At 39.7% G+C, this 19,400-nt stretch overlaps 1 protein-coding gene across 7 annotated transcripts in view; it reads right to left on the reverse strand.

Annotated features, from left to right (window-relative positions):
- SIL1 (SIL1 nucleotide exchange factor) overlaps positions 1-19,400 on the reverse strand; it is a 285,078-nt gene that overhangs the window by 89,545 nt on the left and 176,133 nt on the right. For all 7 annotated transcript variants that reach the window (XM_053221646.1, XM_053221630.1, XM_053221633.1 and 4 more), the window contains 2 exons: positions 7,550-7,670; positions 1,266-1,365 (listed from right to left, as the gene is read on the reverse strand). In XM_053221646.1, coding sequence (XP_053077621.1) covers positions 1,266-1,365; positions 7,550-7,670 — 221 coding nt within the window. The remainder of the gene's footprint in view (positions 1-1,265; positions 1,366-7,549; positions 7,671-19,400) is intronic.

Genomic DNA, 19,400 nt, shown 5'->3' on the forward strand with positions numbered 1-19,400 from the left:
CTAATTAGGTCCTCCTTGACACCAAAAAAAGAAAAAAAAAAAAAAAAAAGAAAAGAAAAAGGCTGATTTGTCTCAGAACTGCTTAACTCAAAAGGATTTGAGGGACCTAAGGCTTCCTCCACTTAAGATAGAAGCTGTCAATAACCTGATGCTGCCCCTCCAAGATATGCCAGGATTCTGGGCCAGCAGCAGAGATGCAAACAAAGAAAAAGAGAATTATGAGGGTAAAAGGAAGAGAGAACTTGCAAAGGTCTCCAAAATAGCCACTGGAGGAGCTTCTTTGAAGGAGAGGACTCAAATGGAAATATAAAAACTAATTTGTGACATTCTCTGGCTATCACATGAGTTCACAATCTATCTAAAGAGTAAGATTTCTTGCTGGTATAAGCCTGTACCCACAAGCCCTCCCAGACACTAGGGGCATAACCAAGGGACTGCAATTCTGCCTCTTTCTCCTTCTCACTCCCTTAGTTTGTACACAAATTTAAAACTAGAGGAAATGTCAGCCATCCCCTTGTTTCCCACACCTCCCCACCCCAGCCCCACCACCTTATTGTACATTTAAGGAACCTGAGGCCTGGAATAAGGAATACATTTGCTATGAGACCTAGAAAGAGGGAATACATCTGTTACATGTTCAAAGGACAAGGATCAAGACTTCCTTCCCAGCCCGGCTCCTCCGTCCTTTAAGCTTTTGTCTAATCCAAGTGTAAGTAAGGAGGCCTGGGTTTTAATCTCTATTCTCCTCACTCTTGTCTGTGATAATGAAGAGTGCAACTATCTCTGCCGTGTGCCTCAATTTGTTGAGGCCCAAACATGTAATGTGAAGTTGGATCCTAAATAATCAAATGCTCCCAGTACTGGTATTTTTAAAAAATAGTCCAATACGGATTACTTATTTGGCATTAACTGCACTTTATTTTACAATATTATGGGGCGCCTGGGTGGCTCAGTCAGTTGAGCATCCGACTTCGGCTCAGGTCAGGATCTCGCAGTGAGTTCGAACCCCGTGTCGGGCTCTGTGCTGACAGCTCGGAGCCTGGAGCCTGCCTCGGATTCTGTCTCTCCCCCTCTCTCTGCCCCTCCCCTGCTCATGCTCAGTCTCTATCTCTCAATAATGAATAAACTTAAAAAAAATTTTTTTAATTATTTTACAATATTATTATCATTACCCCATGTTTATTTTAAGAGCTTGTGGAAGAAGTGACTCCCTTCAAGGTCATCCTGTAGGCTTATACTAACTCCCTGGGAAGAATATCACATACCTTGTCTTCCTTTGAACTCTCCACTTCTGTCCCCTCCTTGAATTTTGCCAGTGCACTCTTGAGGTCCTGAGATGTGTAGGTGTTGGCGTTTATGTCCAGCCTGTCCAAAAAGAAGGTGAAAGTTAGAAAGGAGGCACCATTTTTCCCAAGAAAGAAACTTCACTAGGTGGCTGGTACTCCCAAACAAGGTAAGCCATGGCCAGCTCGAACTCAGAGTGCACTACCCTAGCTTTGCGTTTGGTCAGCCACAAGTCTAAGAGGTAATCTTACCTTAAAGCTAGAAGAAAGGGGTCATTTTATTAAAGCTGAACAAGGGGTCATTTTATTAAAGAGGATGAAATGGCATGGGGCAGACAAAAGCCCACCATGGACAGACCACTCTCAGCCAGCTACTTAGGCAGAAATAAGTCTGGAATGTCTGTGCAGTGCTGTTCTGTCAGCATGTGCCAGGGCTGGACCTCCTGGAGGGTAGTGGGCACAGATAAGGGGAATAACATGCACCCAATTTATATTCTTCTAATAAACGGATCAATGGGGACCTGAGCCCCCCCTGCATGTCTGGTCTGATTTTACAAGGCAGCCTTTCTTCACAAAAACAGTTTAGATAAATTCACACCTTTAAAACCAACTCCTGGGCCCAGAGTTGATGCAGGATGTATGTGCCAACCTGACAAAGGAATGGATTTGAAATACCAAGGACTAGAAGCAAAGCCAACCATGTTCCACAGTCAGCCTCTAAGGAGAGGGAGGAAAGGAACCAATGTGGATGTAATCTCAGGAACCTGGCAAAGACTAGAGTGGCATCCTCCCAAAACCCCCTGGAGCTGATTGAAGCCACAACCATTCTTCTTAATTGGAGAGGAGGCATTCATGTGTTGGGGGGGGTGGGCTTTACCACCAACAATAATTTTAGGTCAGTGAACAGAGAGATCAGACCAAGAGTGACATGGACAAAGGGAAGTATGGAATGTAGTGTCTGTGCTTGACAAGACGGTTGGGGAGAGAGGGGTTAAGGATAACCCGGGAGATTACAAAGATGAGGAAGTAAGGGGTTACTGGACTACTCTGGGCAAGATAAGCACATCAGTCTAACAGTCAAGATCCTAGCAGACATCAGCTCTCATTAGAGGCATGTGCTTAGGGCTTTGCTCATTTCTCATTTCATCTTTGATTCATCTTAGAAACCCCCTAGAACTCTGAGAAAAACACTTGCCTTCTCTAAACCTCAATCCTCATAAACTAATAATCGCTAATCACTCCCATTTACTGAGCACTTAAGCATGTGTCAGTCACTATTTTAATCCTTTTAGAAGTAATATTTCATTCAAATGATTACCACAATCCTACAAGGTAGGGAAGAGAATCCCTCTCCCAGAAAAGCATCACCCACTGCCAGCAGCATGTAGATGCCACTGCCCTGCTCTTTACCCCTAAGAGAGAGCTAAGTATTTAGGGGCACAGCTTGAACAGATTATGACCTCCCTCCTCTAATACTTGGTCTGAACAAATCCCATCATGTCTCATATCTCCATTTATTGCCTTAAATGCCACTCTTCCAAGCCACTCACCATCACTCATTTTAGCCCCTACTATACACACACAAGTGTGCACATGTGTGTCTGCACACACAGACAGAAAACCATCTTCAGCTGGTATTTTCACTTCATTCTTCACTGAGAAAAATAGATGTTATCATCAAGAACTCCTTCATATTCCCCTCATGAGCTCTATACACTAACCTGCACCAAATCTAGATTCCCTGCTTTCCCTTCTAAGACCATGAATGACAGTGAACCTGCTCCTATTAAACTTAAGTTCCAGATCCCACTTTCCTTTGCAAAAGCTTTAACCCCCATCATTATACTGTTCCCTCCTGTCTGCATCATCAATTTCTCCCTTTGGTTGGATTATTCCCTTGAGTATATGAATACTCTTCTGACTAACTATGATCTCTAATTATCAAACCATTCCCCTGATCTCCTTCAGAGTAAAACTTTATGAACAAATTGTCTTAACTCACTCTTCTCATCTTCATGACTGCTATTTACACTGCCATTTGCTCTAATCCAGATCCCTTTACCGTTCCCTACTAATACTTCTCATCAAAATTACTAATAATTAACAACTGGATCCAATGGACTCTTCACTAATGTCATGTTCCTCAACCACTCAGCATCATTTACATAGTTCACCTCTCCCTCCTTGAAACACTCTTCTTTCTGGCTTCTTGTTACCACATTCTGCTGTTTCTTCCCCTTCCTCCCTCCTTCCCTAACTCTTGTGCTGGTTCCTCATCTCCTACCTGAACCCTATATACTGGAATGCCTTGGAGTTCAACCTAGACAATCTTCTCTACCTCTGCACTATTCCCTAGTTCTTTATCCATTAGGCAATGATGCCCAAACTTACATCTTTGACCCAATCCTCTCCCCTGAGTGACAGCCAGGCTCTTGTATAACTAACTGATAAATCTTAGATCTGGGATGTTTATCAGGCACCTCAAACTTATTACATCTAAAACATGGGTCTTGATGTTTCTCCCCATAAATCTGTTCCTCTCCCAATCTTTTCTATTTCAATAAATGGTACTTCTGAGCACCTAGTTGTGTCAAATCACAAAATGAGGCTTTATCTCAGATTCCGCCACACCACCTTCCATCAACCCCTAAGTCTAAATCTAAAGCAAGTCCTATTGGCACTACCCTCAAATTAAATCTCCAAACCCATCCGCTCTCCATCATGACACTCTAGACTCATTCACCAGTATGTCTACCTGATCTTCAGAAATGACATCCTAATTGTCTCTGCAATTCTTTTGTCCACTCTGAATCTATCCCCCATACACACAGCAAGTATGCTGTGATCTTGCCAAAATTACATTAAACCACTCTCCCACCCCAAATCCTCCACTGGCTTTCCATCACAATTCTAGTTAAATGAAGACTAGTCAACATGCATCTCAAAACTCCACATGATCTGGCTCCTCTTGTCTCTCCCAAATCATCTATTAGTCTTCTTCCTTCGCCTACTCTCTAGTCACCCTAATCACTTTCTTGTTTCTCAACTTGATAAAGTCTTTCTTTGACAAAGCTAGGGACTCTTCTTGTTGCCTCTGCCTGAGATCCTCTAACCTTAAATGTATAAAATTAACTCTTTGTATGACTAAATCCCCATCATTCTTCAGGTCTAAGCTCAAGTATCACTTTAATGAGGTCTTCCAAACCATCCTATCTAAACTGGCCTTCCCAAGGGACTGACTGACTTGTTTATTTCTTCCCTACTATTTACCACTATCTGTAATTACTTTATGTGCCTTTTTATTTTTCAGTTTATCTTCCTGTCATGTCCATAAGGCTGGTATCCTGTTTTGTTTAGTACTATATCTCCAATACCTAGCACATAGGCACTCAATAAGTCTTTTGTGAAATGAATGAATGGAGCAAGGAAATGGCCCTGTCTTTGGACCACATCCTTAACTACAATGTCATACTGTACCATGGTAGATACTCAACCCAAGATGGGACAACCTGGATATACTCTGTCGGTCATCACTACAAAGAAGACAGTTGCTCCAGGGCAAAAAAAGAGATACAATGTTGAGATACTGACATGGGATATGGACTAAAACCAATGGAGATAACAATGCCTAACACATAAATAGCAAGAGAACACCCTGCTGCTAGGAACCAAATATACCATGAAGTCAGGCAGTGCCAAGAGAGGCCTCTGAAAGAAGTCAGAGTCAATGCCTTGTCCCAGGCTTTACAGTCCAGAGGCATTACAGCTCTAGGTAGCAGGATGTCTAGTCACACAGCCAGCAGGACTAGTGGAGAGACTGCCATGGATTAGTCTGAAAGGACTATCCCCATCTTTCCTTAGCCAGTGATACCTAAAACTCTGATCACCAACATCTTTGACAATCTGATGGAAACCTGTGGGTGTTGTCCATCTTGTTCCCCAAATCAGAATAACCAGATATGCAAAATACTGTACCAACTGCAGAAATTAGCCCTGCACTTTGGCTTCTGTTCCTGTTCTAGTACCTAAGAGCCAGGAAGACACTGTGAAATGAATCAGGAGGAGCCTGAGGTGAGGTCCACCACAGGAAGAAGTCACCACCAAAGGCAGCCAGAGACTCACTGAGCTCAAGCAGTGAAACCTACACCACCTTGTCAATGCCTTTGGGTTGCTGTTCAGACAGGGTTGCCACTAGTAACAAATGCTGAGAAGGAAGACGGTATGTCCAATATACCCTGGAGACCACTCCAGAGCAGAACCCTCAGAAACATTTCAAAGGAGAAAAGTAAAGAGGGAAGAGTGAGGACAAATATCTCTCTTTTATGGTGCATCTATTACAGACCACGTGAATGACTCTGCTTTCTATTCTAAAAAGACAGGAGCAACTGATAAAGCATTAAGTGTTCCCAGTAAAGACCTACGATCAGATACTGGAAAAATAACTTTCCACAGTATTAAAACCAACAAACAAATATTCCAAATTAGTCAAGATCCTAATTCAATATCCTTAAACCAAGAATAAAGTAAGCTTTTTATTTAGAAAATGAGACTTGGCATAGATGTGAGGAAAGGCTTCCTGAAGTTCTCTGACACACTGAAATATGTGCATATATGTGTGCTAGGGAATGAGGGGGGTTGGCAGGGGTTACAACAATGAAATTTGATTATTTGATGGCTGTGAGAAATGAATTAACATATGGCCTTCAGATATAGGCCTATCAAGAGAGATGGGGGGGAAATAAAGATCCTTCTCAGTTTGGAGTGACGGTAAAGAGGTCAAATATCTTTCTTCTTTTTTTAAGTTTATTTATTTTGAGTGAGGGGGGAGAGAGAGAGAATCCCAAGCAGGCTCTGCATCGGCAGCATGGAGCCCAACACAGGGCTGGATCCCATGAACTGTGAGATCATGAGCAGAGCCAAAACCGAGAGTCGAATGCTCCAACAACTGGGCCACCCCTGAGGACAAATATTTTCATATATTATTACAATGTAGTCAAATTTTCTAACAGTAAAATCTGCCCAAATTGGAACAGGCTGCTCTGTGGGATTGTGGGTGCCACATAACCGAAAGTGCATATGGACAGGCTAAATAACCTTTTGTTGAGTACATCAAGGAAAACACTCAGGTAAATAGTCTCTAAACTCCCTTTCTACCTTATATCTAAATGCAAAATATTGTTAAAATAATGAAAATTCAAGGATTAACATTAGCCTGGCTCAATCCATTATTTGTTATCAATACTTACATGTATTAGAACAGGGGCAGCAAACTCTGTTATGACCCCATAATATTTTAGGCTTTGTGGGCCTTACTGACAGCAATTGTCCCAACTACTCAACCCTGCCAGATTAGCAGAAAAGTGGCCATAGATCATACATAAATGAATAAGCATAGCTGTGTTCCAATAAAACTTTACTTATGGACATTAAAATCTCTAAGAGTCATGAAATATCATTCTTTTACTTTTTCATCCATTAAAAAATGATAAAAACAACTTACCCTGTAGGCTGTACAAAGACATGTAGCAGTACCAATATGGCCCACAGATCACAATTTGCTGTCCCTGTCTTAGAAACCTCATAAGTGGTATTTATAACTGTTGAAATTACCCAATTCTAGCAGCCCCTGTAACCCCATGCCTCCTCCTCCTTCCTCATGTAAAAAAGAACATGCAAATAAAACTTGTTATTTCAAGGCAAAGAACAGAAAAACAGGGACAAATTGTCCAAAATCAAATAATCTTAACTGGTTATTAAAAGTAAGGCAATATCTTAACATTGGAGAACTTTTATACTATAAGAAAGCCTGTTTTAATATGGACTAACAAGAGGAAAAGTTAGTCTGAATTAAAGACTTTAAAATGCAATTTTATTGTTCACCAAGGAAGTATTACTGCAAAGCAGAAGGCCTAACAGGCCTGTTTTAATGAATAGATGACTCATCTGTAATCAGCGCATTAATTGTTGGGATTCAAATGGGTGCTCTTAAAGTACTGGGAAAAATAGCTTCATTTTTAAAGCAGGTTAAGCATTCCCCCTACAGCCTTTTCTAAAGTATCAATTTGCTTTGCAAACTATTTCTTTCCAAAGATCTACAAGTAAACTTCCACAAAACCCTGACAGATTTATCACAAATTGTACGCTACGAAATTTCAAAATTTTTTAAAAGCCACATGAATTTGGGTAAGAAACATTACATTGTCATTACTTTCAGTATTACAAGATCAGTGCTGTCCGCCTCCCAGTCCCTAGGGTTGTTACTATACCTTTTGCCTTTTTTCAATGCTTTCAAATTACTTTGGAACTTGTCCTCTTCTTGGAGTTTCACTTCTCTTGCCCCAGTCTGGAGATTCAGCCGTACATGGGATCCTACAGGGACAGCCTGACCTAAAAACCAAGAACAAAGAGGGCTCGTAAGGTATATGGTCCTTGAAGGGACACTGCAATGAAAAGGCTGGCTAACAAGCCAACAGGATTTATTAATTCATGAAGACCAGACCCTGTTGTGTTCCATTACCTGAATCCATCCATGTAACACACATATACCACACACATATCAAATTAAGGTAATGAGGCAAATGGGCAAGGGCTTCTATACTTCAAAGCAAAGACCGAAAACCCCAGTTAGAACCTACATCTTTAAGCTAATCTGTTTTCTTTAAACTGAGCTATAATAAGCCTGTTTGTTATGGGCAGGTGAATGGTAAATACCTAATCACCCTTAAGGATATGGCCACATCACTGCATCTTCCAAGACATCCTCCTTACCTCTCCCCTGACAGTCCCAGAAAACTCCAGAGAGCTTGCTGTTCCAACAAGCTTACACCTCACCATCCTGCTTTCTTTATAATCAGGCTCCTTCTATAAGGCTCTCTCCTTGATGAGCACAGGGACTATATCTCCTATTTTATTTCCCAAGACCCTAGACCAGGGCTTCATTGGAAGGCAGGAAGACAGAGCACGTCAAGGAGGTAAGGACTGGAATCAAAAGAAACTAAAAACCTATGCCCACCCATCTCAGGAGAGTTGATCCACTACCTGAAAAAACAGTATGAATGGACGGGCTACTCATACACATTGTACAAAATTACTCAAAGATAGGTGAAAAGGAGATAAAGGCACTACAAAAAAGAGAACTACAGGCCAATATCTGATGGACACAAATGCAAACATTTTTTGTTTTGTTTTAAAGGTGGAGTTCAGGAATCTACATTTAAAAAAAAATTTTTTTTAGACAGAGTGAGAATGAGAACACGCTAGCAGGGGAGAGGGGCAAAAGAAGAGAGACAAAGAATCATAAGCAGGCTCCACACTCAGTGTGGAGTCTGACACAAGGCTCAATCCCACAACCCTGGGATCATGACCAGAGCTGAAATCAAGTTGGACGCTCAACCTACTGAGCCACCCAGGCACCCCCAAAAATTTTTCACAAAATATTAGCAAACCAAATCCAACAATTTTTTTTTAATTTTTTTAAAGTTTATTTATTTTGAGAGAGAGAGAGAGAGAGAGAGAGAGAGAGAGAGAGAGGAAGATATAGCTGTCAGCGCAGAGCCTGATGCAGGGCTAGCACCCATGAACCATGAGACCATGACCAGAGCCAAAATCAAGAGTCAGACGCCTAAATGACTGAGCCACCGAGGCACCACGAAATCCAACAATACATTAAAAAAATCATTCACCATGATCAAGTGTGATTTATTCCTGGGATACAAGGGTGATTTCATATTTGCAAATCAATCAACATGATATGTCACATCAACAAAAGAAAGCATAAAAACCATATGCTCATTTAAGAGATGCAAAAAAACCTTGACAAAGCAAAACATCCACTCATGATAAAAACACTCAACAAAGTAGGTTTAGGAGAACATACCTTAGCATAATAAATGCCATCTATGAAAAACCCATAGAGAGCATCATACTCAACGGGAAAAACCTGAGAGCTTTTCTCCTAAGATCAGGAACAAGACAAGACTATCCACTCTTGCCACTTTTATTCAGCATCATACTGGAAGTCCGAGCCACAGCAATTAGATAAGAAAAAGAAAAAAAAGGCATCCAAATCAGTAAAGAAGAAGTAAAATTTCTATTTGCAGATGACATGATACTATATACAGAAAACCCTAAAGACTACACCAAAAAATGACTAGAAATGATAAACGAATTCAGTAAAGTCATAGGATACAAAATCAATATATAGAAATCTGATGTATTTCTATACTAATACTATATATTAGTATATATACTATATACTAATCATGAAGTAGCAGAAAGAGAAATTAAGAAAACATTCCCATTCACAATTATACAAAAAATAATAAAAATATCTAGGAATAAATTTAACCAAAGAGGTGAAAGACCTATACTGTAAGAACTGTAATACATAAATGCAAAGATACTCCATGGTCATAGATTGTGAGAACAAATATTATTAAACTGCATACTACTCAAAGCAATTTACACATTTACTACAATCCCTAACGAAACACCAACAGTATTTTTCACAGAACTACAATAAATAATCCTAAAATTTGTATGGAACCACAAAGACTCCAAATAGCCAAGGCAATCCTGAAAAATAAGAACAAAACTGGATGTATCATAATACCAGATTTCAAGATCTACTACAAAACTGTAGTAATCAAAACAGTATAGTACCAGCACAAAATAAGACACATAGATTAATGGAATAGAATAGTGAGTTCAGAGATAAACCTACAATTACATGTTCAATTAATCTACAACAAAGGAGTAAAAAAAAAAAAAAATGCAATGGCAAAAAAAAAAAAAAAAAGCCTCTTCAACAAAAGGTGATGTGAATACTGGAGAGCTACAAGTAAGAGAATGAAACTGGACACTTTCTTACACCATACACAGAAATGAATTCAAAATGAATTAAGGACCTAAGTGTGAGACCTGAAACCATAAAAATCCTAGAAGAAAGCACAGGCAGCAATTTTCTGACATCAAGTATAGCAACATTTTTCTAGATATGTCTCCTTAGGCAAGGGAAACAGAAGTAAATTATTGGGAATACATCAAAATAAAAAGCTTCTGCACAATGAAGGAAACCATCAACAAAACAAAATGACAACCTACTGAATGGGAGAAGGTATCTGCAAGTGATACATCTGATAAGAGGTTAGTATCCAAAATATATAAAGATCTTATACAACCCAACACCAAAAAACCAATCCAATTGAAAAATGGGCAGAAGACATGAACAGACATTTCACGAAAGAAGACATACAGACGGCCAAAAGACTCATGAAAAGATGCTCAACATCACTCATCATCAGGGAGATGCAAATCAAAACCACAATGAGACATCACCTCACACCTGTCAAAATGGCTAAATCAAAAACACAAGAAACAACTATTGGTAAGGATACGGAGAAAAATGCACCTCATACCCTACTAGTGGAAATGCAAAGTGGTAACCCCTGCACCAAGAGAAAACAGTACGGAGGTTTCTCAAAAATTAACAATAGAATTACCATATAATACAAAAATTCCACTATTGGGTATTTCCACAAAGAATACAAAAACCCTAATTTGAAAAGACACATGCATCCCTATGTTTACTGCATCATTATTTACAATAGCCAAAATATGAAAGTAATCTGAGTGTCTAACAACAGATGAATGGATAAAAAAGATGCGGTATAGAGGCGCCTGGGTGGCTCAGTAAGTTAAGCGTCTGACTTCAGGTCAGATCATGATGTCACAGTTTGTGAGTTCGAGCCCTGCATCAGGCTCCCTGCTAACCGCGAGGAGACTGCTTGGGATTCCCTCTTTCCCTCTCTTTCTGCCCCTCCCCCACTCATTCTCCCTCTCTCCGTCTCTCCCACCCCTCAAAAACAAACATGAAAAAAAAAACTTTAAAAAATGTGGTGTATATATACAATAGAATATTACTAAGATACAGAAAAGAATGAAATCTTTCGATTTGCAACAACACGGATGGATCTAGAGGGTATAACACTAGGTGAAATAAATCAGTCAGAGAAAGACAAATACCATAGGCTTTTACTCATATGTGCAACTTAAGAAACAAAACAAGCAGAAGACCAAAAACCAGACTCTGACAACAAACTCAGGGTTACCAGAGGGGGTTGGGTGGGATGATGGGCAAAATATGTGAAAGGGATTAAGAGTACACTTATCATGATGAGCACTGAGTAAATATATAGAATTGCTGAATCACTATATTGTATACCTCAGAGTAATATAACACTGTATATTATTTATGCTGGAAATAAGAATTTTTAAAAAGGTTGGTTAAAAATAAAGTGTGCAAGATCACACACTACATGTGGAATGTTACATTTATCCATTCATTCGTACAACTGACATTTACCAAGCAACTACTATCTCCCAGGCCACTATGGTAGATTCTAAAATTACAAAAAGGAATAGTAATGGCCACAGGGATAGAAAATTTTAGGGAAAGCATTCTTCAAGATACTGGAATCCTAGAAGAAATGGTGCTCTGACACCTCAACTTTGACTCTCCTTTCTCCTGGCAGATGATGGCATGGCCTTGCTGATGCTGAATTTGATTCAACGATCTAAAAAGGATGACAATCTAAAAAAATTCCTTTAAGGGAAGCATATAGCACAAGTTCTTTCAGAATGATCAGGTAAACCTGAAGTATAAAAGGCTAATGATATAGCAAGAATTCAAGTTTTCTCCATTCTGGCAGAACCACAGTGAACTCCACCAACCACTGTGCCTCCATCAGATAACAAAGGAGCCAGGGAAACACCATGCCAAGACATTCTGTTCTATTCCTGCTGCCCCACTTCAATAGGAGTTTCTGTATATTTGTCTAAAAAAATTAATGGGAACTTAAGTACATGAGTGTATGCGCATAATGATTTCTTGCTAACCTTAAAACCATCCAAAATGCTTCAAGGTTAAAACAAATATATCCAAAGTAGAGTGGAGAAAACTTTCTCTGGGGAGGCTTCTTGAATAAGGTTAAACCAGGGGTTAAACGAGGCAAAAAGTGAGACCCAGACTGGGAAAACAGGGAATCCAAAATAGATGGAGCTGTGTGTGCAAAGACTCAGACACACAAACTGACAGGCTACATTCAGGAGGCCAGGAACAAAAGAAGCAGGGAGGATTGAAAAGGCTGTGAAGGCAGCCAAAGAGAAGGTGAGGCCAGTTAGTGGCAAGAACAACAAGGAACTAGCAACTTCTATCCTATTCCTATGATCATGGGGTATGAAATAACTTTGTAGCATTAATCTCTGAATGTTTGGAGGGGAGAGGGTGTCTCACCTGGAGAAATTCCAAAATGATGAAACAACAGAAAATCTTCCTGGGCAGAAAGTTAAAGCAGATCATCCCTGATAATCCCTTTACATCACCATCCCCCATACCCATTGTGTCTCCAAAACCTAGTGATTTTTCCTGCTGACTGTTTCTTTTTCTGAGAGAGAGAGAAAGAGGGGGAGAGAGGATCCCAAGTGGGCTATGAGCTGACAGCACAGAGCCCAATATGAGGCTCGAACTCATGGACCATGAGATCACGACCTAAGCCAAAGTCAGATGCTCAACCAACTGAGCCACCCAGGCATCCCTCCTGCTGTCTCTTCAATTCATGCTATCCTCCTCACCACTGCTCTTGTCCAAACCATCACCATCTCTCTTCAGGACATTGCCATCGTGTTCCAGCCGCCCTTCCCTCTACTCTTAGCTACCAGTCCAACTGTTCTTTACAAAGAATGGTATTTTTTCCCCCAAATACAAATCTATGTCATTCCCCTGCTTCAAACCTTTTAATGGCCTACTACTCTCCAAAGAAAGATGAAAGTCTTCACACTGCTCAATGAGGCCGTCTGGTATCTAGCTCCTGCCTGCCTCTTCTGTCTCGTCCACTCCCCCTTCTTGAGGCCACGCTGACCCTTTTCCATTCCATGAAAAAAACCACGTTCATTCCTACCATGAGGCCATTCCACTTGCTGTTTGCTTTGCTCTTTCCAACCCCAGCCTCCATCTCCTGATCTTTCCAATCTCAGCTAACAGTCACTTCCTCTGAGAGGCATCCTCTATTTCCCCAAACCAGATCTGGCTGCTCCCTAAATTCTTTCACAGTACCATGAAACTTTTCTTTATAGCAATTACCACAACTAGTGGTTGTAGTTTAGTTTAGTTTTTTTATTCATCTGGTAAAAATAAATAGTCCCCATTTTATCCCCAGGGCCTATCATATGGCCTAGTATTAAATCCTCAATAATTAAAATTAGAAATTAAAAAGAGAAAATCCTAGCTGATCTAGACGTGAATGGAAAGGCCAACAAAGATTTTCAGTAGGGCAAGTAGATTCCTAATAATTAGTCATGTTAATCTTTTTTTTAGTAGTAGTAGTAGTAGTAATGCTAGTAATAATAAAAATAGTAACAGTAGCAATTTCAATTTTCAGACTTTTGATCAAAATTAGAAATGAACAAGAAAAAAAGAACATGACTAAATGTTTCAAAACATAACAGGTTATATATACTATGTTAAGGTGGCCAAAGAATAGACTAGAATCTTGTGTGAACCAATTTCTTTTATTTGGGGAAAATTCCAAAATTACTCCCTTCACATAAGCCACCACAGGGGGCAAGAACAACCACAATAGCATTAACTTAAAATACAGGTTATGCTCATTTAAGATACACAAAACCAGCAATGGCAGCAACAGTGGCAGAGGCAGCAGAAAATAAGAGTATTTTAAATGTTTCCACCCCCCTGGGAAAAAGGCCAAGTTAGAGTGCAATCTGACCTGCATCATTTTAGGGCCTCTACAAAGGGACCAGGACACTCAGAAAGAGCAGAGGCAAAAAGTTACAAGATACACCCAGGTAAAGAGTCAGGGATTGAAATGTGGAGAGCAAGGGGACTGGCCAAAAATACCATATGGATCCTGAAAGGCCAACAAGCCTGCAAAGCCTACAGTGTCTATTTCCCTACCATTGGCTCTCTGGGGACAAACCGCAGCCTGAAGAAACTATATCAAGAAGAAACTCTGTCCAAATTAAGTAAGGCCATATCACACTTGAATTTTGACTCTCACTGGGAATCTGTCACTGACTTTAATCACAAACCAAGACCCAGATAACAACTCCTGCTTTTCCAAGGGTGGAAAATCTATAGTAGATTGCATTATTGTTACCAATTTTCTTCCTTCTTGCCTGTATCCACACCCTGTATCATGTGACCTTGCAGTCCCTCCTCCTAGTGGTTAAGTTTCCCACCCCGTGACTTTGAACGCGGTTTATGACGTGCTTTGGCCAAGGGGATGTTAGCAAATGTGCCACAGAGATTTGAAATGTGCTTTATGTTTTTCCTGTCTCTTGGAATTCTACCATCATCAGGAGAAATGTTCGCTAGCATTCTGAACTGAAAAAGTTGAGAGACCCATGGAGCAAATCTGGACCCAAATTGTAGACCAAAGCTAAGCCCAGCTCAATGTAGCCATGGTCAACCAGGTCTCGCTGATCTGTAGAAACTTGAGCAAGAATACAAAACTGGATTTCTTTCCTAGTTTTTTACTCTCAACTACATTTAAACTTACACAAAAGCTGCAAAAATAATCATTTCCATACATTGCTCACACGGCCTTTCTCAATATTAATATGTTACACAGTCAGAGACAATTATCAGAACTGGGAAATTAGTAACATTAACCAAACTGTAAAGATCCTCTTCAAGCCTTACCAGTGTTTCCACTATGTCTTTTTTTGTTCCAGGATCCTACATGGCCTTTGGTTGTTATTTCTCCCTAGTTTCCTATCGTCTGCAACAATTGTTCAACCTTTCCGTGTCTTTCATGATCCTGACACCATCAAGGAATACTGATCAGTTTTTCAGGACTGTCTGGTGTCTTCTCATGATTAAACTGAGGTCATGCATCCTTGACAGAATCACCAAAGAAATGATGCAATGTTCTTCCTAGCACATCATATCACAAAGTGTATGGTGTTAATATGTCTTATGACTGTTGATGTTGGCCTTGATCAACTAATAAAAGTAGTATCTACTGAGCTTTTCCATGATAGTAAACAAAAGTCATAGCAAACTACCAAACTGAGAAAAACAGCTTGGCAGTTTCTCAACAACTTAAACGAAGAGTTACCATATGAACCCAGCAACTCCACATCTAGGTATATACGCAAGAAAACTTAAAAGCATATGTTCACCAAAAACTTGTACATGAATGCTCATTGCAGCATTATTTATAATAGCTACAATGTGGAAACAACACAAATGTTCACCAACTGATGAATGAATAAAGAAAATGTGGTATATACAAATAGTGGAATACTCAAGAAATGAAATACTGACATATACAACGTGGATTAACCTAGAACACATTATGCTAAGTTAAAGAAGACAGATATAAAGCGTCACATATCATACAGTTCTTTTTAAATGAAATTCCAGAATAGGCCAATCAAAAAACACAGATTATTGGTTGTCAGGAGCCAGGGGGAAGAAGGAAAGGGAAATGACTGCTAATGGAAATGGGGTTTCTTTCTGGGTGATGAAAATGTTCTGGAATTAGACAGTGGTGATGGTTGCACAGTACTGTGTATATACTAAAACCCACTGAATTGCTTAAAAAAAATTATAAGGGAAATACTTTGAGATTATACAAATCCCTTTTCTCCTCAAACCACACCATTAGGGGAATCCTTCTGCAACAATTACCACTCTGGTGACAGTCTAATGGCAATTTTCTACTTCCCTCCTTCCTTATACCTTAATTGAAATTTCAAGTACAGTAAGAAGTATGGCATAATGAATACATATATCTACATCACTTAGACTTCACTGTTTCTTTTTGCCAGATTTGCTTAAACTTTTTGTACTATGCAATGTTGCAAACAGAAACATCACACACAAAAAAAGAAATATTACAATTATGTTCAGTATGCATCTCTAAAAAAATATAAAGAAAATTTGCTACAAATAAAATAGTGAGAGGGAGAACAAAGCAAAGAAAAGAAAAAGAAGGAAAAGAAAAAGAAAAAGAAAGAAAGAAAAAGCAACTTCCTTACAAGGAAAAACTGTCAGTCCTCCATCTATTTAATTATTTACTTAGACCAGTATGGTCTTGTGGATATTTTATTCTGTGAGTTGTAATTCAATTCTATATTATTTATTTTGTTGCCCAGTTATTTCATCTTGGCCAACTAGCAATTCTTTCAGGTTGGCTCTTGTATTCCTTAAACAAGTTCTTTCCCCCATCATTTTCTCTTTCAACTATTTCCTTACTTTCTGGTTTCAGAAGATGTCCCAAGTTCGTCTTGTCTTTTCCTTCCCCTCCCCTAGAATCAACTACTTCTCAAGGAACCCTTGTTTCTTTTACTGAAGAGTAGTATTTAGAAACCAAGATCTGGGTCATACTTATGCTCATTACAACTAAGGTTATCATAGCTTTTAGACCCTGTCAATGGAAAGAACTAAGAAATTTGTGTATGTGTATACATTTTTATATATGCTCATATACACATCCCTATTTCTTTGTCTATGTGTATATTTATTAAAAACTTCAAGTTTATAATGACATCTCACATTTCAATCTAACACCACAGAGTTCATTTGTCTTCTCCCTTTCCTTACTTGTAACTTCTTTCTCCAACAGAGAGAAACTTGGCTCTTACTATCTGCAATATATTTATTGTTCAATTCTAACATAAATATACTTTCAAAATTGCTAGCCCATACCCCTATGAGAAACACATTTACCCAACTAGATTACAGTATTTATGTGAGTTCTTTTATCTATGACTTTACAGTATCTACTCAAGAGATCTTTTCACAAAGTCACTTAGGTTATTTCCTTTCTTCCTCACCCACTGTAATGTCATTATGTTATTAACGTGTAATACTTGGTTCACTTGTTTGTGTCTGTATTCTATTTTGTGGTTCCCACTCATTCACACACTGGTTGGTTTAATTGTTTATTTGGGGCATCTAAAGGATATGTGAACTATTTCTAGAGTTCTAAGAGCTATACAAAAAGAAATTATTGTTGTTTTAAGCCACGTTTTGCGGTGGTTTGTTTACTGTGACAATTCATTCCAATGGCCCTGAAACAAGGAATTTAAAAGTGTCCAATACAATGAACAGTTCTTTTTTTTCCCCTGAAATTACATAGTTTTTACCTTTTTAGTGTTTAAATGCCCCTTTATAAAATGAGCAAATGATTATGATGGATGATAATGGGTTGTTTCATGTTAAGCCTCTTAGCAAAGTAAAGAAGCTGGCCTTTTGTGTCTAAAATTTGTTTTTAAAAAAAATTTTTAACGCTTATGTATTTCTGAGAGAAAGAGAGAGAGAGACACACACACAGAGCACAGTGCAGGAGGGGCAGACAGGAGACACAGAATCTGAAGCAGGCTCCAGGCTCCGAGCAGTCAGCATAGAGCCCCACACGGGGTTTGAATCCACAAACCATGAAATCATGACCCAAGCCGAAGTCAGACACTTAACCAACTGAGCCACCCAGACACCTCCTCCAAAATTTGCTTTTAAACTTTTTCTTATCCATCAAACACCACAGTCTGAAAACTACCCATGTATTCTACCAACCTTCTCTAGGACATTTGAGAATTATTCCCATTATACACTTTAAATTAGTTTATTTTATGGCATATAATTTGTATCTCAATTAAAATGTTTAAAAAATTCATTTCCTTGGATAAAGCACTACCTTCTCCTTTTGAATCCCAGAATAGCAATTAGTCTATCAGGTACAGTCCAAGGTGACACCAAATACTTCTAGGGGCCAAGACAGAGAGCTAAACACAGAGCCTACACAGCCCCAGGATACTTGAGTATGGTATGAAGAAGAAAATGTGGGCGCCTAGGTGGCTCAGTCGGTTGAGTGTCCCACACTTAACTTCGGTTCAGGTCATGATCCCAGGGTCGTGGGATCAAGCCCTGCACTGGGATTCTCTCTTTCTCTCCCTTGCTCTTCTCCCCGACTCACACTCTCTCTCTAAAATAAAATTTAAAAAAGAAGAAGAAGAAAATGGACCAAAGAAAGCCTGAGGCCATAAAGGCCTCTTCCTCCACCTGGGCAAGAGGAACCCTGGTAGAAGCACAGGTAACAAACAGTGGACCAAGGGGTAGGAGCCAACAGAAATGTCCACAGGAGGCAGGCAAGTATGAGAGATGAATGAGAAGGGCCATCTACAAAAGACAGTGGTGAGGGCTGAGAAAAATGCTCCCTCTAAAAGCATCAAACTTTAAAATATAAAAGCCAAACAAATTTTATCTCTAAGTGGAATTCAGCCCACAGCCAATTTGTGACTACTGGAAAAGATCTTTCACCTGACAAATTTTGCATGGTCAGTGTTTGTCCCAACTCATCCCAGTTCCTAGTGATGAGAAACTTGCTCTACCTGTACTCACAACGGTAGGGTCCTCCTTGAGTAGTACCCACAGTGAGGATACCATGCAGCCTGGTTGCCCTGCTTCAGCAGAGGCAGGGCCAATGCAGATGGATGCCATGGTGCTCTTGTTTCTGCCTTGCCATTAGATGCCTCAGCAGGTACATAGCTTTGGGAAGGGTGAAAAGTATGCGCTGTCCTCTCTAGGCTTGTGCCTGGAAACCTCTCCCTCCACAGACTTCTAGACTCTTTCAAGTCCTACCTGGATGCAATTACAATGCAGGATAATCAAGGGTTATCCTGACACGGCCTGCTCAGATGAGAGCTGGCCATGCAACCATGAGCCCTCGAACTCCGCTACCCACTCAGCTCTGCTTTTGAAGGCTGGGTGAATTTAGCCATATTCCTTTTTCTTTCTGAATCTTCATGCCCTTCTGTGCCAAATGAAAACAATCTACTGTGTCTGCTTTCACTAATGTGTTAGATTGTTGTGAAGAACAAATGAGAAAATACTGTGTCAGTGTTCTGAAGAAGTTAAAAGGGCTTCAGGGAACAGCCCCAAAAAGGTAAATGTCAACCAGGATGAAACAAAGACATCTTATTTATCAACTCCTATGGGTATGTGTCAACAAGAATAAAAATACCAGATTATGCTGAGTTTCTGAGGGGCAAGAACCAATTACTCGTGTCTACAGCTCAGGCTCAACATCAGGCACA

Source organism: Acinonyx jubatus, chromosome A1, assembly GCF_027475565.1.
Source record: "Acinonyx jubatus isolate Ajub_Pintada_27869175 chromosome A1, VMU_Ajub_asm_v1.0, whole genome shotgun sequence".
Taxonomy (NCBI): domain Eukaryota; kingdom Metazoa; phylum Chordata; class Mammalia; order Carnivora; family Felidae; genus Acinonyx; species Acinonyx jubatus.